This window comes from Protopterus annectens, chromosome 7.part0 (assembly GCF_019279795.1).
Source record: "Protopterus annectens isolate FY-2018-M chromosome 7.part0, PAN1.0, whole genome shotgun sequence".
NCBI classification, from domain to species: domain Eukaryota; kingdom Metazoa; phylum Chordata; order Ceratodontiformes; family Protopteridae; genus Protopterus; species Protopterus annectens.
The window spans coordinates 1,202,042,579-1,202,055,784 of record NC_056739.1 but is presented as its reverse complement, the minus strand read 5'-3'; the positions used below and the strand labels follow the sequence as shown (position 1 = coordinate 1,202,055,784).

Genomic DNA, 13,206 nt, shown 5'->3' with positions numbered 1-13,206 from the left:
TTAAAAAGAGTATGATATAAGAAAAGTTATGTGTTTTTTCTCATTCTTGCATAGGGGAATGAATGGATTAAGGCTCTTTGCATTATCTAATAACATGTTTTAAGAGAAAGCAAATAAATAAAGAAGAACATTGAATATAATAAAGCTTTCCTCTAGCAAATAAATAAATGCTTGTAGAAGCAACTCTGTACCTGGTTGTCATGACTACATGGAGACAATCCGATAAAAAGCAATAAACATAGAATACTACTTTCTTTTAATGGCTTTTTTTAATGACTAACAGATAGTGTTTTCTGAAAGCATTACATTTTTTTTCTCGTTTTGGGAGAGCAATGAAGATAAGACAAAACCAGACAGCACTTCAGAGAAGTACAGGCTGTATCATGTGTCTTAGCATAGATCACCTTCCTTTTAGGTTAACAAGGTTAACCTAAATCTGTGAGCGTAGTGGTTAGTTTGGGACAATTGTTCCTATTAGGAAGGTAAAACTTCAATATTTGAAGATGTATAGTACATGGTTTTGTGTGTTAATGTTAAGTTAATAGATTTTTTGGGGTGTATTTGTTTTTTTTTCTGTTTGTTTTGTTTTTTCAGGGCTTTCAATAAAACAAAAAGTTTTGTAAAATGTGACACAGGCTCAGATATATATGGCAAGTAACAATTGTATAAAAGGTCAAGATGCCAACCATTAGTGTGTGCATGTAACACAAAATCTGGATCTATATACTTTAAAAAAAACTGTTACAAATAAGAGGTGGGAATAATAACATTTTAACATAATGAGCCTTTTGATATTATCTTTAAATGTTAATGTTCTCACAGATATTTACAAAAAAGATGCTGTCGCCAAACAGAGAGAGCCTATAACAAGGAAGATAACATAAGATCCTGTAGAGGTACTAGAAATACTTCAGAAATTTTATGAAAGTCTGTATAAAGCAGAGAAATATGGAGATCAGAAAAGGTAAAATAGAAATGTTTATGAAATAATTAACTGTGCCAAGGTTAGAGGAAGAAGAGGCTCAACTACTAATAGCTAGGATAGGAGGAGATAAGATAAATATGGCAATGTATAACCAACCAACAGGAGAGCCCCGAGGAATAGATGGTATTCCTGTGGAAGTTTCAAAGCTAGGAGGGGAAAAAACTGATAAACTTATGGAAGGTTTTGCTTAACAGTATTTTAAGAGTAGGAGAAGCACCAACTTCCTGGAAGAAAGTGATGGTGGCTGTAATAACTAAAGTGGGTAAATACCTATCAGATCCATCTTCATACAGGCCCATTTCAATCCTAAACTATAATTATAAAGTGTTTATTTCTATAATGGCTAAATGAATAGCAAAGGTGATGTCAAAATTGATAGCCATGGATCTATGTGGTTTTGTGGAGGGGAGGCAAACATTTGACAACATTAATAGAGCAATGATTATCCAGAGAGAAACTGGATATAAGAAAATACCACTATTGATGGTTGGGCTTGATGCAGAGGAAGCATTTGACAGAGTAAGCTGGGACTTTATGAGCAGGGCGATGGAAACATTTGCATTTCCTGATAAAATTATAAGGTTGATTAGGAGGATATATGAAGGATCTGAGACAAAAATTAAAGTGGGTGGGTGCCTCTCTGATAATTTCTGTTTGAGCAGATGATGCAGGCAGGACTGTCCTCTTTCATCTTTGTTATTTGGATTATATTTAGAGCTGTTGGCAAAGAAAATAAGAGACTCAGAAATTCAAGGATATAATTGGTATGTTAGTCGAGAAAAGCTGGCTCTTTTTGCAGATGATATTATTTTATACTGATAAAACCAGAAAAGGACATTTCAGTGTTGTGGAACATTTTGAGGCAATTTCATATTTTTGAGATAATGAAGCTAAAACGAAGGCAATAGCTGTAAATTATGTACCCACACACAAATTGGTACAGCAATATCCATCTCTATGGGGACATGATAAAATGAAGTACTTAGAAGTATGTATTAAAAAAAGGATTCTGATGTGCCAGCTTAGGATATGTGGGAAGAAACTAAACAAAAGATAATGCTAAAACTGAGAAACTGGAAGCTCTGTTATATGGATATGGATAACAAGATACAAGCAGTTAAATGTTTTTAGTCCCTTTAGTCCTATACACAGGTCAGGCATATTTTTATCAACCAGAGCAGATTAATAAACAGCTGATTGATTTTATGTGGGAGGGGAAGATGGCAGGAGTCAAGTTGGATAAGCTTATTCTTCCAATAGAGCAAGGTGGATTGAGATGACCTAATTTGAAGGGGTATTTTACAGCTACACAGTTAAGGCTCCTGTACATTGTACAAGCAGAAACCCATAATTCAAACTGGAAAGGGATGATAATGAAACTGGGAGGAAGTTCAAGAAACAAGGAAAGGCGGGGATATTGGATACAGATCCTTAAGGAGAATAACAATAACCATACAGAATATTATATTTATGAAGTAGCAGAAAGTATTCTAAGAACCAAACTAACATGGGAATGGAGAAAGGAGACTCTGCCAGTGGTAGGGATACCTGCAATTAGGAATACAGACAATAGGTAAGAGAGAGCTGGAATTTATTGGGGAAAACTGGTAAAAGAACCAATGCATTGGTAGTAAATGATTAGAGAGGGAAAGGTAATAGAATTGGAGAAGTGCAATAATTTACTGGACTTCAGGATAGAGATTGCTTTTCCTATCAAGGATTGATATCAGGGTATAGGCAAAGATAAAGAAACTGGGGGATCCTAAGCAAAAGACTAACATCGGTAGAGGTTTTAGTGGAATGTAGAACAGAAGCTGCTGTTAAGAAAGGAATAATTAGTAGAGCATACAAAATATTGCATGATAACTATAACACTAAATCAGAGGTTAGAAAGGATTGGGAAGATAGACTGGATAAGCAATTGACAAAGAATCAATGGTGGGATGTGTGTGTGTGTGTGTGTGTGTGTGTGTGTGTGTGTGTGTGTGTGTGTGTGTGTGTGTGTGTGTGTGTGTGTGTGTGTGTGTATATATATATATATATATATATATATATATATATATATATATATATATATATATATATATATATATGTCTCCCAAATATGCAACAGAGTCTATATGATTTAGGATATCTCCTAGGAAGTGTTTACATAGGTATTTTTATACCCCAAATAGACTCCAAAGAATTTTTCCTCAGCTGGACAGCAAATGTTGGAGGTGAGATGGGGAAGAAAGAGATAACTCGGAACATATTTTCAGGGAGTATAATGAGTTAGCAGACTTTAAAGATTACCTGCAGACTGCTCTGTCAGAGATACTTTGTTAGTAAAAATGCTAGAACTAAGGAAATGATTTTTTGAGCTGTAATACAGAATTAGAATTGCCTAGACATAGTAAGGCTCTGCTGAGTCTAATTATTTTTTATGGTGGCTGCCAAAACAGCAGTTACTAGAAAATTGAAATCAAAGTCTAAGCCATCTTTGCTAGAAGTAGTAAATATAGTAGCAGAGATAAAACAACTGGAACTGAGATCTTTAGAAAAGGGGAGGTGCAAATTGCATAGGAAATATGGGAATTGTGGGAACAATGCATGCAGAGGAGAAACAAAGTTTAAAAGAAGACAGGATTTGAATGAACTATGTAATGTTTGACTGACAATGACTGGATAGATTGTAAGTGATGTACAGTGTTTAAAACTACACTTATGTCAATATGGTTTGTGATGTATAATATTTTCAACTAAAATTATGTCAATAGGGTTTGTTTTCATTTATATAAATGTATGATTGCCTGTGTAATATGTGATAATTTAATTAAAATGTTTCTTGCTTAACAGACATGAGCGCCAGTATTGCATCTGCTTTCAGAACTAAGGTGCTTTAGCATTCCGTGTGTGGCAGAAACTGTAACAGTTGCTTGTACAAATGTAAAAAGCAGTTTGCTACAGTTTAAGAAGAAAGAAGAACTTTGCTCCCAAACTCAAAAGTTGAGATGTATAGATCATGTTCGTGAAGAATAGACCTGCCTAGTTTCAAGTGATAACCCCTTTTTTATTGTTTTTTTGGTCCTCAACTTAAAGTTGAGGGAGTGGGGGTTGTCAGAAAGGTTATTTGCACCCATGATAGTCAGGTCCTATGGAAGAAGTATTTTGGTCTTGGTTAGTACTTTCAGTAAATAATCTTTTGATATAATTGGGTGAGTTAGGGATTCAGATATTTCATGACTTTGGATAGCTGTCTTAGGTATGAAGTTTACACAAAATTTATAACAATATTGGTAATGTCTACTGGATCAGAATCAGACCTCTCAACTGTACCTATTTGCAGGCTTGATTTATCACTTTGCACAATTTTCTGAATCCCCTCATCAGAGACTTTTTAAGCTTAGTACTCAAAAACACATTACATGACCTACATATTAGTAGCGCCAATGATCTAAAGAAAGAGAGCTCACGTCTTATATCTCCCATTTTCACAAGCAAAAATAAATGACTTTGTAAGGTAGATTTTGCAATATTACTAATTAAAGTTTACAGATTTTAGACTGTGCTTTTAATAACACGGGTACATTTTCACATGATTTTTGTCATTCATGAATCTTGTTTAGGCATCATAAAGTGTCAGGAAAGGGTGTTGTGTATCTTATTCTGGCCAATGAGGACAGAGAAACTTGAAAACATAGTACAAAACTGTAAAATATGTGCTACAACAAGAAATTTAAATAGAAAAGAAAAAAATGTTTCTCCATGATGGACTACTATGGTATAAAGTAGGCACTGATCCATTTCACTAGAATAATCAGTGCTATATTGTATGTGCTGACTGTTATTCAAAATGCCAAGATGTTGTTCATCTGAACGATACATTAATGTAATGAAAAGAAGAGTTTGTGTCCATTACATTACCAATGGAAATATCTGACAAGTCCACAGTTCACCCATACAGAATTTTGAAAATGTTCACATAACTAGTAATTTAAACATTACCACATCAAATCCACATTACCTGCAAAGTACTAAATATGTTAAATAATTCAGACTATCAAAAGCACGGAGAAAATTGAAAAAATTTGAAAATTGAATTGTTACCTTTCATTACACAAGTATGGAAATAAGTTTCTTCAGGATTTAGGTTTGTCATACTCTTACCTGTTGATAGGGTGAGGCCTTAAATTAAATCACCTACATGTTATGCATTATAACAATCACAATTTAGTATAGAGGTACTGGAAAAATAGATAAGAAGACAACAACTTTATACTACAATAAAGTGCAAAGTGTTTTCTTTCACTAATAGATGAAAAATAAGTGATGCTGAGAAATACTAGAATGAACGATCTGCTGAAAAAATCATGGTTAAAATCACAGGTACTATTGAAAATGTCAGACGTTAAGGTACAAGATGATGATTCTCAGATGTACAGAAGAAACAAAAAAGCATTTGACCAGAAAGTGATGGCAAAGATTTTTCTTAGAGCAATAACTTTTCATAAATTAATAGCAAGTGTATGATTGTGACGCTCTACAAAATAAATAATCCTACAAATGTCCTTATAACCCTCTCTTAGTGCTGTGGATACACCTGGGATATGGTGTCAATGACTGGGAAGATGGATAAAATTGCACACAAAAGTATAGCAGCTCAAAGAATACCCTCTTCCCAAACAAGACAATGTGCCTTACTGAGTAACTCAACAGTTTGTGGAAAGAAATGCGTGATCTTGTTGCAAGGGGAAACAGCAGGTAAGTGCAAGGTAAATATTAAAGAAAGCATATCTGTGATTCTAAAATGAGCAAATGGGTTCTCCATGTACTGTGAATATCAGCCCTAAACATTGGACTACTGACAGTTTATTCAGCTGCTCTGTGGATCTAAGAGTTCATCTTGCCATATTGAATATGTGGCTGAAGGAAATAGTTCATTATAGCCAAGCTATATTTTTTAGCTTGTGTCCAGGATGTAGTTGGGTATGTAATACTTCCACAGTTCCACTTCTACAACACATCATTATTATCATCTTCCATGGCAGCAGGCATTTTCCAGAACTGTAGACATATAGCACATCATTACCCAGGCAAGGGTCAATAACAGGGTAACATCCCCAAGGCCAATGTTACCACTTTCTCCTTTACCCAAAATAGTAGAGAAATTCATAGGCATTATCATCATTTGCTGAGCAAGATCTAAAACTAACCTACACAATGATAAACAGTAATTAGTTTTAGTATTTCAACCAGTTCCTGTGAGTCTGTATTTTGCCATGTCAGTGTTATTACTCCCTGATTGTGCTTAAAATTGTTCCTACTGGAACAGAAGAGTATTATATATCCAGTAACAGGTTTCACTCTTACCAGGTGTTTTGATTTTTTTCTCATTGTTGCATGCCCATGGCATAATTATAGGGTTGTGAGGGCAAACTCCTATAAAACGGGGTGCAGGATGGCTTTTCTCATTGCAAAAATGCATTTATTTGGTGTTGCACAGCTGAAGTCCAGCAACTGTTTAGGTGACCATTCATGATCAACTATTTAGCTATGTCTTTGGGTTAGCATTCTGAGATTCATAGGGGATTTGTGAGCTACAGCCTATCCTGTCACTCAATAGGTGGAAAGAAAAGAAACTAATCCTGGGTGAGGAGAAAAGATGCGTACACATGTGCACAAACACACACACACACACACACACACACACACACACACACACACACACACACACACTATGCATGCTTATAGGCAATTCTGAGGATTATCATCTCACCTATGGCTTGTCTGTCAAATGTAGGATCAGCCAGTGAAAATCTAATGTGGCCACAAGAAAGACATACAGAGTCTGTTGTAAATACACCCCAGCTAAAAAGTGAATTTGGGAACCGCACACTATGGGGCCATATTAAGCCACTGTGCCATGCAAAATGTGACAATACAATATTAAAAAAAACACCTCCTGTGGATGTTTGAGGAAAGAACCGTCCTAAAGTCGCAAAACAATGAAGATTTAACTGGAATGTTATTCTTTCACCTAAAAGGGCATTTGGTTCAGTAAACCATGAGAAGCCTCTCTTTGAGTTATTGATCTATGGTTTTAGGAAAACAGAGCTTGGGTGGTTCTTTAATTAGACAGAGAACACATCTCTTCATATGCAAACAGACTGTGCTCAGTATTCCCTTCAACCAATTAAAAGGTATTCCATAAGGCTGTCTGCCGATGTAATGTATTAAGTAGTTAACAGTTACTGGTTTGAGGTTCACTTACCCATTAGGCTAAAATTTGTACTGGGTGTCACACAGTTCTTCCTTCTTATACTGTTGCTGCCATGTTTGCAAATGAAATGGATGCATCTACAGTGGTCCTTTCGAGTTTGTATTTTTGCCATTATTTCTGAGGTCAGTAGCAAGATTAAAGAACTTGAAAACTGCATCGTGTCAGATTTGAACCAAGTAGTATTCATGGATTCAAAGATCCTGTCTAGACAAGTGGGTTGAAATAACTATTCTATTCAGAAATACATCCTTCCTCCATGCTGTAACCAATGGGTTCTCAGGGCTTTAACTGGCAAACAAACAGCAAAACATTACTCATTTTTCCCAAGATTACAGGGTGAAAAACACTGAAACAAACAAAACCCTAGATGAAACACATGAGAAAAAAACTGAAAAATAAAAAAACTAAATGAGAAAACAACAACTACAAGGGCACCAAATGGGTAAACAGTTTTGGTGTTATTTTGATAAAATATGAAAATAAAAGACCAAAATGAGTTGTTTGGAGTATAGAGGTTAACTTTGTAATATTCAAAGTAAATGAGCAACCATCTTGTTTAGAATTCAGCTATTAATTCTTCACAGCACAAGTCCTTCCACTCTCTCATCCAGCAACAGTGGTTCTATAGAGCAATTCAACAGAAAACTTGAAGCAGTGATTGCAATAATCTTGATAATTTGCAACTGGAATGGTAGAATAAAGTAAGTATGGGCAAGTTTATGTTTCTTCACCTTGCTGGAATGATACCATTATGATAGTTAATATATTTATTTACCTTCACTAAAGAAAAATGACCTGGTGTTGCTATCATTCAGGACAATTTTGAACAATATTGTGATCCTAAAATGAACTTGCTATATATTTGTCATGTTTTGTCAATGTAGTCAAGGATTGCAATACTTTGTTGTTGTTTAAGTGATTGAATTGAAGCATAGAGTTAAGGACTGAGTTTAGAGAGTTGAATGATTCATTGTTGAGGGACTGAATTGTTTGTAGCATAACAGTGAAGAAGTAAGAAACAGGCTTTTGTCAGAATCTGTGCTAACCCATGAAAACCTGTGCATGATTGTACAATAATAATAAATATATCAAGCATGTAAATTAAGGAGTGAATGATTTGTATTGGTTTAAATTTAAAATGAAGCAAAAACCTGTTAAAACATCAGCATAACTCTGTTGTACTAAAATGTAATATAAAAATGCTTCAAACCATGTGACAGGACAAACTACCACTTTCTAGCACTTTACTTGGTAATGAAGATGCGTGGAAAATGAAAAGAATTATGTTTATCAGTTTTGTCACAGGTGTAGATATCTGCATGAAAAGGTTTGCAAATAATAGAGGATGTATACAGGCTGTGAAATATTTAATCATTTCTCTAAACTGTGCAAATGTAAGAGAAGGAGAGAAGGGCACAAACAGTTTTCTGTGATTGATGCAAAATAAACTGTTGATTTAGTTAATGATTCAGATGGTTCCAAGTTGGATGGAAAGCTTTTTATGAATGCAGCTGATGTGTGTGTCATGCATACTCTTTCTTCAAAAAGAACCAACAATTCATCATTGTTGTCAATTTTAAATTCACTGGCCTAGAAAATGACTATAAAGTTCAAAGGATTAAATTTAAGTCTTATACTGGAGCATTATATAACTACTTAAATGAGGGTAGTTTCAGACATTTGGGCACTGTAACAAATTTCAAAGCTATGCTGTTGAATTTTTCTGGTCATAAAATAGCACCACTAGGCTACAAAGCGGTCTTGCATTTATCAAAACAAAACAGCCCTATATATAGGACTACTTAAATGAGAAACCTAGCCTAGTATAGTATAATATAGTTAAGTCTATAGATCCATATATAAGCTGGTAGTTTAAGGGACAAACCTAACCTAATATAGGATAATATAGTTAACTCTAGTTCTGTATATAAGCGGCTAGTTTAAGGGGAGTGGTATTATATAGATGTAGTGTATCACTTCACACTTCATTTTTCCATATGTCTAACTTGCATGTCATACATGATGTAGCTCTGCCTGCTTGGGCAGATGCTGCCATGATAGCAAATGGAAAAAGTGCATCTAGCACTGGCTGCTGTGTGTCTGAATCTCCAAGTCTGAGATCTGGGATAAGAATGAAGAGCTCAGACTTCACAGCTGGATCCACTGGCTTTTTTATTGTTCCTAAATGCTCCACTGTTAGTCTCAGCCAATTACATCTGGTATGGAGATGACATAATATTATGTGAGTCCCACAGCAATTAAGCATTATTGTCTCTCTGCTGTCCCCAAATTCTATATACGTTCATCACTAGCTGGAAAAAATAGCCCTAAAGTTCAGCTTGAAAAAAACAAATCACATGCTACTAAGAACTCTCAATGACTGGAATTGGTCAAAGACAGCCGGTGCATCCCTAATCCTGGCAGCACTGCTGCTGAAATAGAAGATGTGGAGGTCCACCAGTACCTGAGTGTAGCTTGACCCATCTCACACCTTGTTATTGCAGATTACTAAATCAAAAGTCAAAGGCCAGGCACATCTGGCAACATGCCACAAAGTCTGTGGTCTACTTACGAGAAAAGACAGGAAGACTTTGCACAAGGAACAATCTTCCCCACTATGAAACATGATCTGCTTGTAGGTACAGCAAAACTTAAGTCAGCTAATAAGCTTCAAACAAAATGCCTTAATGGGGTGCAACCGCAGTGTCACACTAACTGAAGTTTAATGGCTTGCCATATACTCTCACACAAAATTAAATTACATAGCAGTTAATCTCAACAAATGCATGTCACAGCAAAATAAATAAATAAAAGAAATCCAGGACTGAAATCGTCCAACAGATGATTCAACTCCAAGAGCTCTATAAGGAAAAACCTTATCATACCATAGCATTCACTTCAGTATACCACAATTTTCTTTTTAAAGCCTTGAAATACACACTTACAATTCCTTCTCTTGAAATAAAATCAATGCTCAATCTACCAAATTATGCAAAGGTCTGCTAAAAGTTATTTCTCATAGAAGAAATGGCCTATAGATGTCCGCGCACAACTTTTAGCTAAACAGAAGTTTTTTAATGTTGTTTACACAGATGGGTGAGTAGATCCCACAGTGCGATACTGTCTGTTATGCTTTCATTAATTTCCATTTACTTGTTATCTCCATTGGTGTTAATTTCCATTATACTGCATTTTCACAGTAATCATATTGCATATTTATATTTTTTATTTATATCTTTCTTTGGTGAATTTTTTCCTCTACTTGTTTGTAACTAGGTCATGACAAAAAATGGGACCAAAGTGGTTCAGTTCACTTACCTGTTCAAAGAAAAATAAATGAACCATAATAATTATTGTGACTGTGTATTCTCAGAGTACCCACACATTCTCTTTCTTTTTTACAACTCTCTGTGGATTCATTTTTCACCATATAACTTGTATTTGAAGTTCTTTCTGTCCAAGTCACTTTCCGTCATGCTTAATGCTTTTGTAGTTCTCTGTCATCTGTCTCTGTCTTAATTTCTTATCATAATTACTGCACACTCTGCTACTACTTTTACCTATATTAATTTCCTGCCTATTTGCTGTGCTTGTAGCTCTCCACCATCCTATCCTTTTGTTGACTACAGCGAGTCTGTGAAACTGTAAAGAGCTGTCAGTTATCTGTTTTACATGCCATCAAGTCAATGACAGCAAATGGTGGCTCTGTGGATAGCCATCCAAGACTGTATTCGGTCTTCATCAGATAACTAATCACTGACAGAGGGTCATCCATCTCTGTAGTTATTAAATTAGTCCATTGCATTGTATGTCTTCCTCTTTTACATTGACCTTTGACCTTGCTATGCATGAAATCTTTTCTGAAAATCTTTCACATTGCTTGATATGTCCAAGCTATGAAAACTGAAGCCTTGTTATCTGAACTTCTGACTGATACTGACTGACGTGCATTTCAGGTAGTTTGTTGTATACACGGTATTCTTCAACAACACCATCATTTAAAAGCATACATTTTCTTCCTGATGTTACTTCGCTATCTAACTTTCACACCTATCTTATATTACTGAAAATACCATAGCTTGGCCACGTTGAATTAACATATGCAAAGATAACCTTCTACATGTGAAGATCTTATCCAGATCCTTCATGATTACTCTGCCAGCAGCAATGTATCACTGGATTTCTTGTCATTATGTGCATGCTATTATTAATTATTGATCCAAGTAGGCAGCCTTGTTATACACCTTTACCGGTGTAAATTATTCTGTTTATCCTTTTTCATTTTTAACTGTTACCTCTTGATCAGTGTAAAGATTGTGTTCAGGTATACCCATGCTTCTCGGTGTGATCCAGAGTTTTTCCTGATTTACATAAAGGTCTTGCTATAACTAATGAAAGATGTGAAAATATCCTTTTCAAATTCTTTTGCCTTTTCAATGACCCATCTCACATCAACAATGATCCCTTTTGCTTCTCGCTGTTTCCTTAATACTGCCTGCAGTTCTGGCAAACACTAATTTTTCTGTTGCTTATGTTGTTCATATATTTCAAACTTGCCTGAATCCGACTGTTTACAAATAATAAATATTTGTGCTAAGAACTCAATACTAATCCTGCAGTAAATAATACCAGAACTTTAATTGTGAGAAATTAAGGGCAAAATAAGTATGACTCCATGGCAGACGTGTGACAAAGATTGCACGTCTCAGTTTTTCAATGAAAACTACTGAAGAGGTCAAAAGATTGCCATAAAAGTGTAGTTTTATGAAACTACCCTCACTAAACACTTTAAATTCAAGAAATGGATAAGTAATAACCTACAGCCATACAACAGCTTTTTGATTTGTAAGAAAGCAAGCCTTACTGTTGATTGAACCAGGTTTTCGATAATGAATTCCATTCAGATAGAAGAACCTGCTATACAACAGGGAACAGCATGTGCTGACAAGACATCCTCTGTTTCTTTAAGAGCCCCCTTGCTCTATTGTTTAAGCTTTTTACAATTAGCTTCCTAGCTGCCTGCAGCTGTCCTTGTCACATGATTCTGACATCATCAGAGACCTGCAGTCCCTTGGAATTATCTCCTTTATTCCGTATGAAGTGAGAGCATCGTTTCCTTAAAAAGGCTTTGCTGATTCTGTCTCTTCCTTTTCTAAATCTCCAGCCGTGCATCCCTCCTCTATACATTCAGCTTCTCTCAGGCTATGTCTGCCAGCCCAGCTTATAATGAGGAGAAAGGTGGTTCTTCCAGTTTGGGAGAACCAGAATATGGCCATGATCCTGCCAGTGGAGGTATCTTCTCTTCTGATTACAAAAGGTAAAAAAAAAAAAAAAGAACGAATTAACAAAAGTAAACAATTTTAGCCGGCTGCAACACCTGGGTTTCTCCATGCCATCATCAGTGAAACACATTAGATGCTGCTTGTGAATTTTAGAGAATGCACCCAAAACAGATTTATTGCTGTTAATGCATGTGTGTGTGTGTGTGTGTGTGTGTGTGTGTGTGTGTGTGTGTGTGTGTGTGTGTGTGTGTGAGTGTGTGTTTTATGATGCCTTATTTTTCTTTCTCTGAGTAAGCTTTTATAGTGTATGTTATATAGGCATTAAGGCATAGATACAGATGTATCTGAAGATGGGTGGATATTTCATGTATTGCAGTGATCTGGCAAGCAGATTGCAACAAACAGTCTCTAGTATTATACTAAGCAAAATATATTTCTCTAAACCCTGTGCCTTTATTATTGTAAAAGTCAATCTTTCTAAGAAAAAGATTAAAAAGCAATAATAATTAGCTCTGTTCTTATGAACAACACAGTGATACAGAAAGGCACTGGTAAACTGTGCAATCACAGTCAATCTGGGATGAGGGAGTTATGTGTTTTAAGACCACACTGTTAAATGCAGTGTTAGCACTTTGCTTGCTTGCCTCTTATCTTATTGAGGTTGATGAAACATCCTG

The 13,206-nt window shown here is 35.5% G+C and overlaps 1 protein-coding gene across 2 annotated transcripts in view; it reads left to right on the top strand.

Annotated features, from left to right (window-relative positions):
* Positions 1 to 12,301: 12,301 nt before the first annotated feature.
* The window catches only part of AP3B2 (adaptor related protein complex 3 subunit beta 2), a 905,004-nt gene continuing 904,099 nt past the window's right edge, over positions 12,302 to 13,206 (top strand). For both annotated transcript variants that reach the window (XM_044077817.1, XM_044077816.1), the window contains exon 1: positions 12,302 to 12,564. In XM_044077817.1, the coding sequence (XP_043933752.1) occupies positions 12,452 to 12,564 (113 nt within the window). In that variant the 5' untranslated portion in view covers positions 12,302 to 12,451. The remainder of the gene's footprint in view (positions 12,565 to 13,206) is intronic.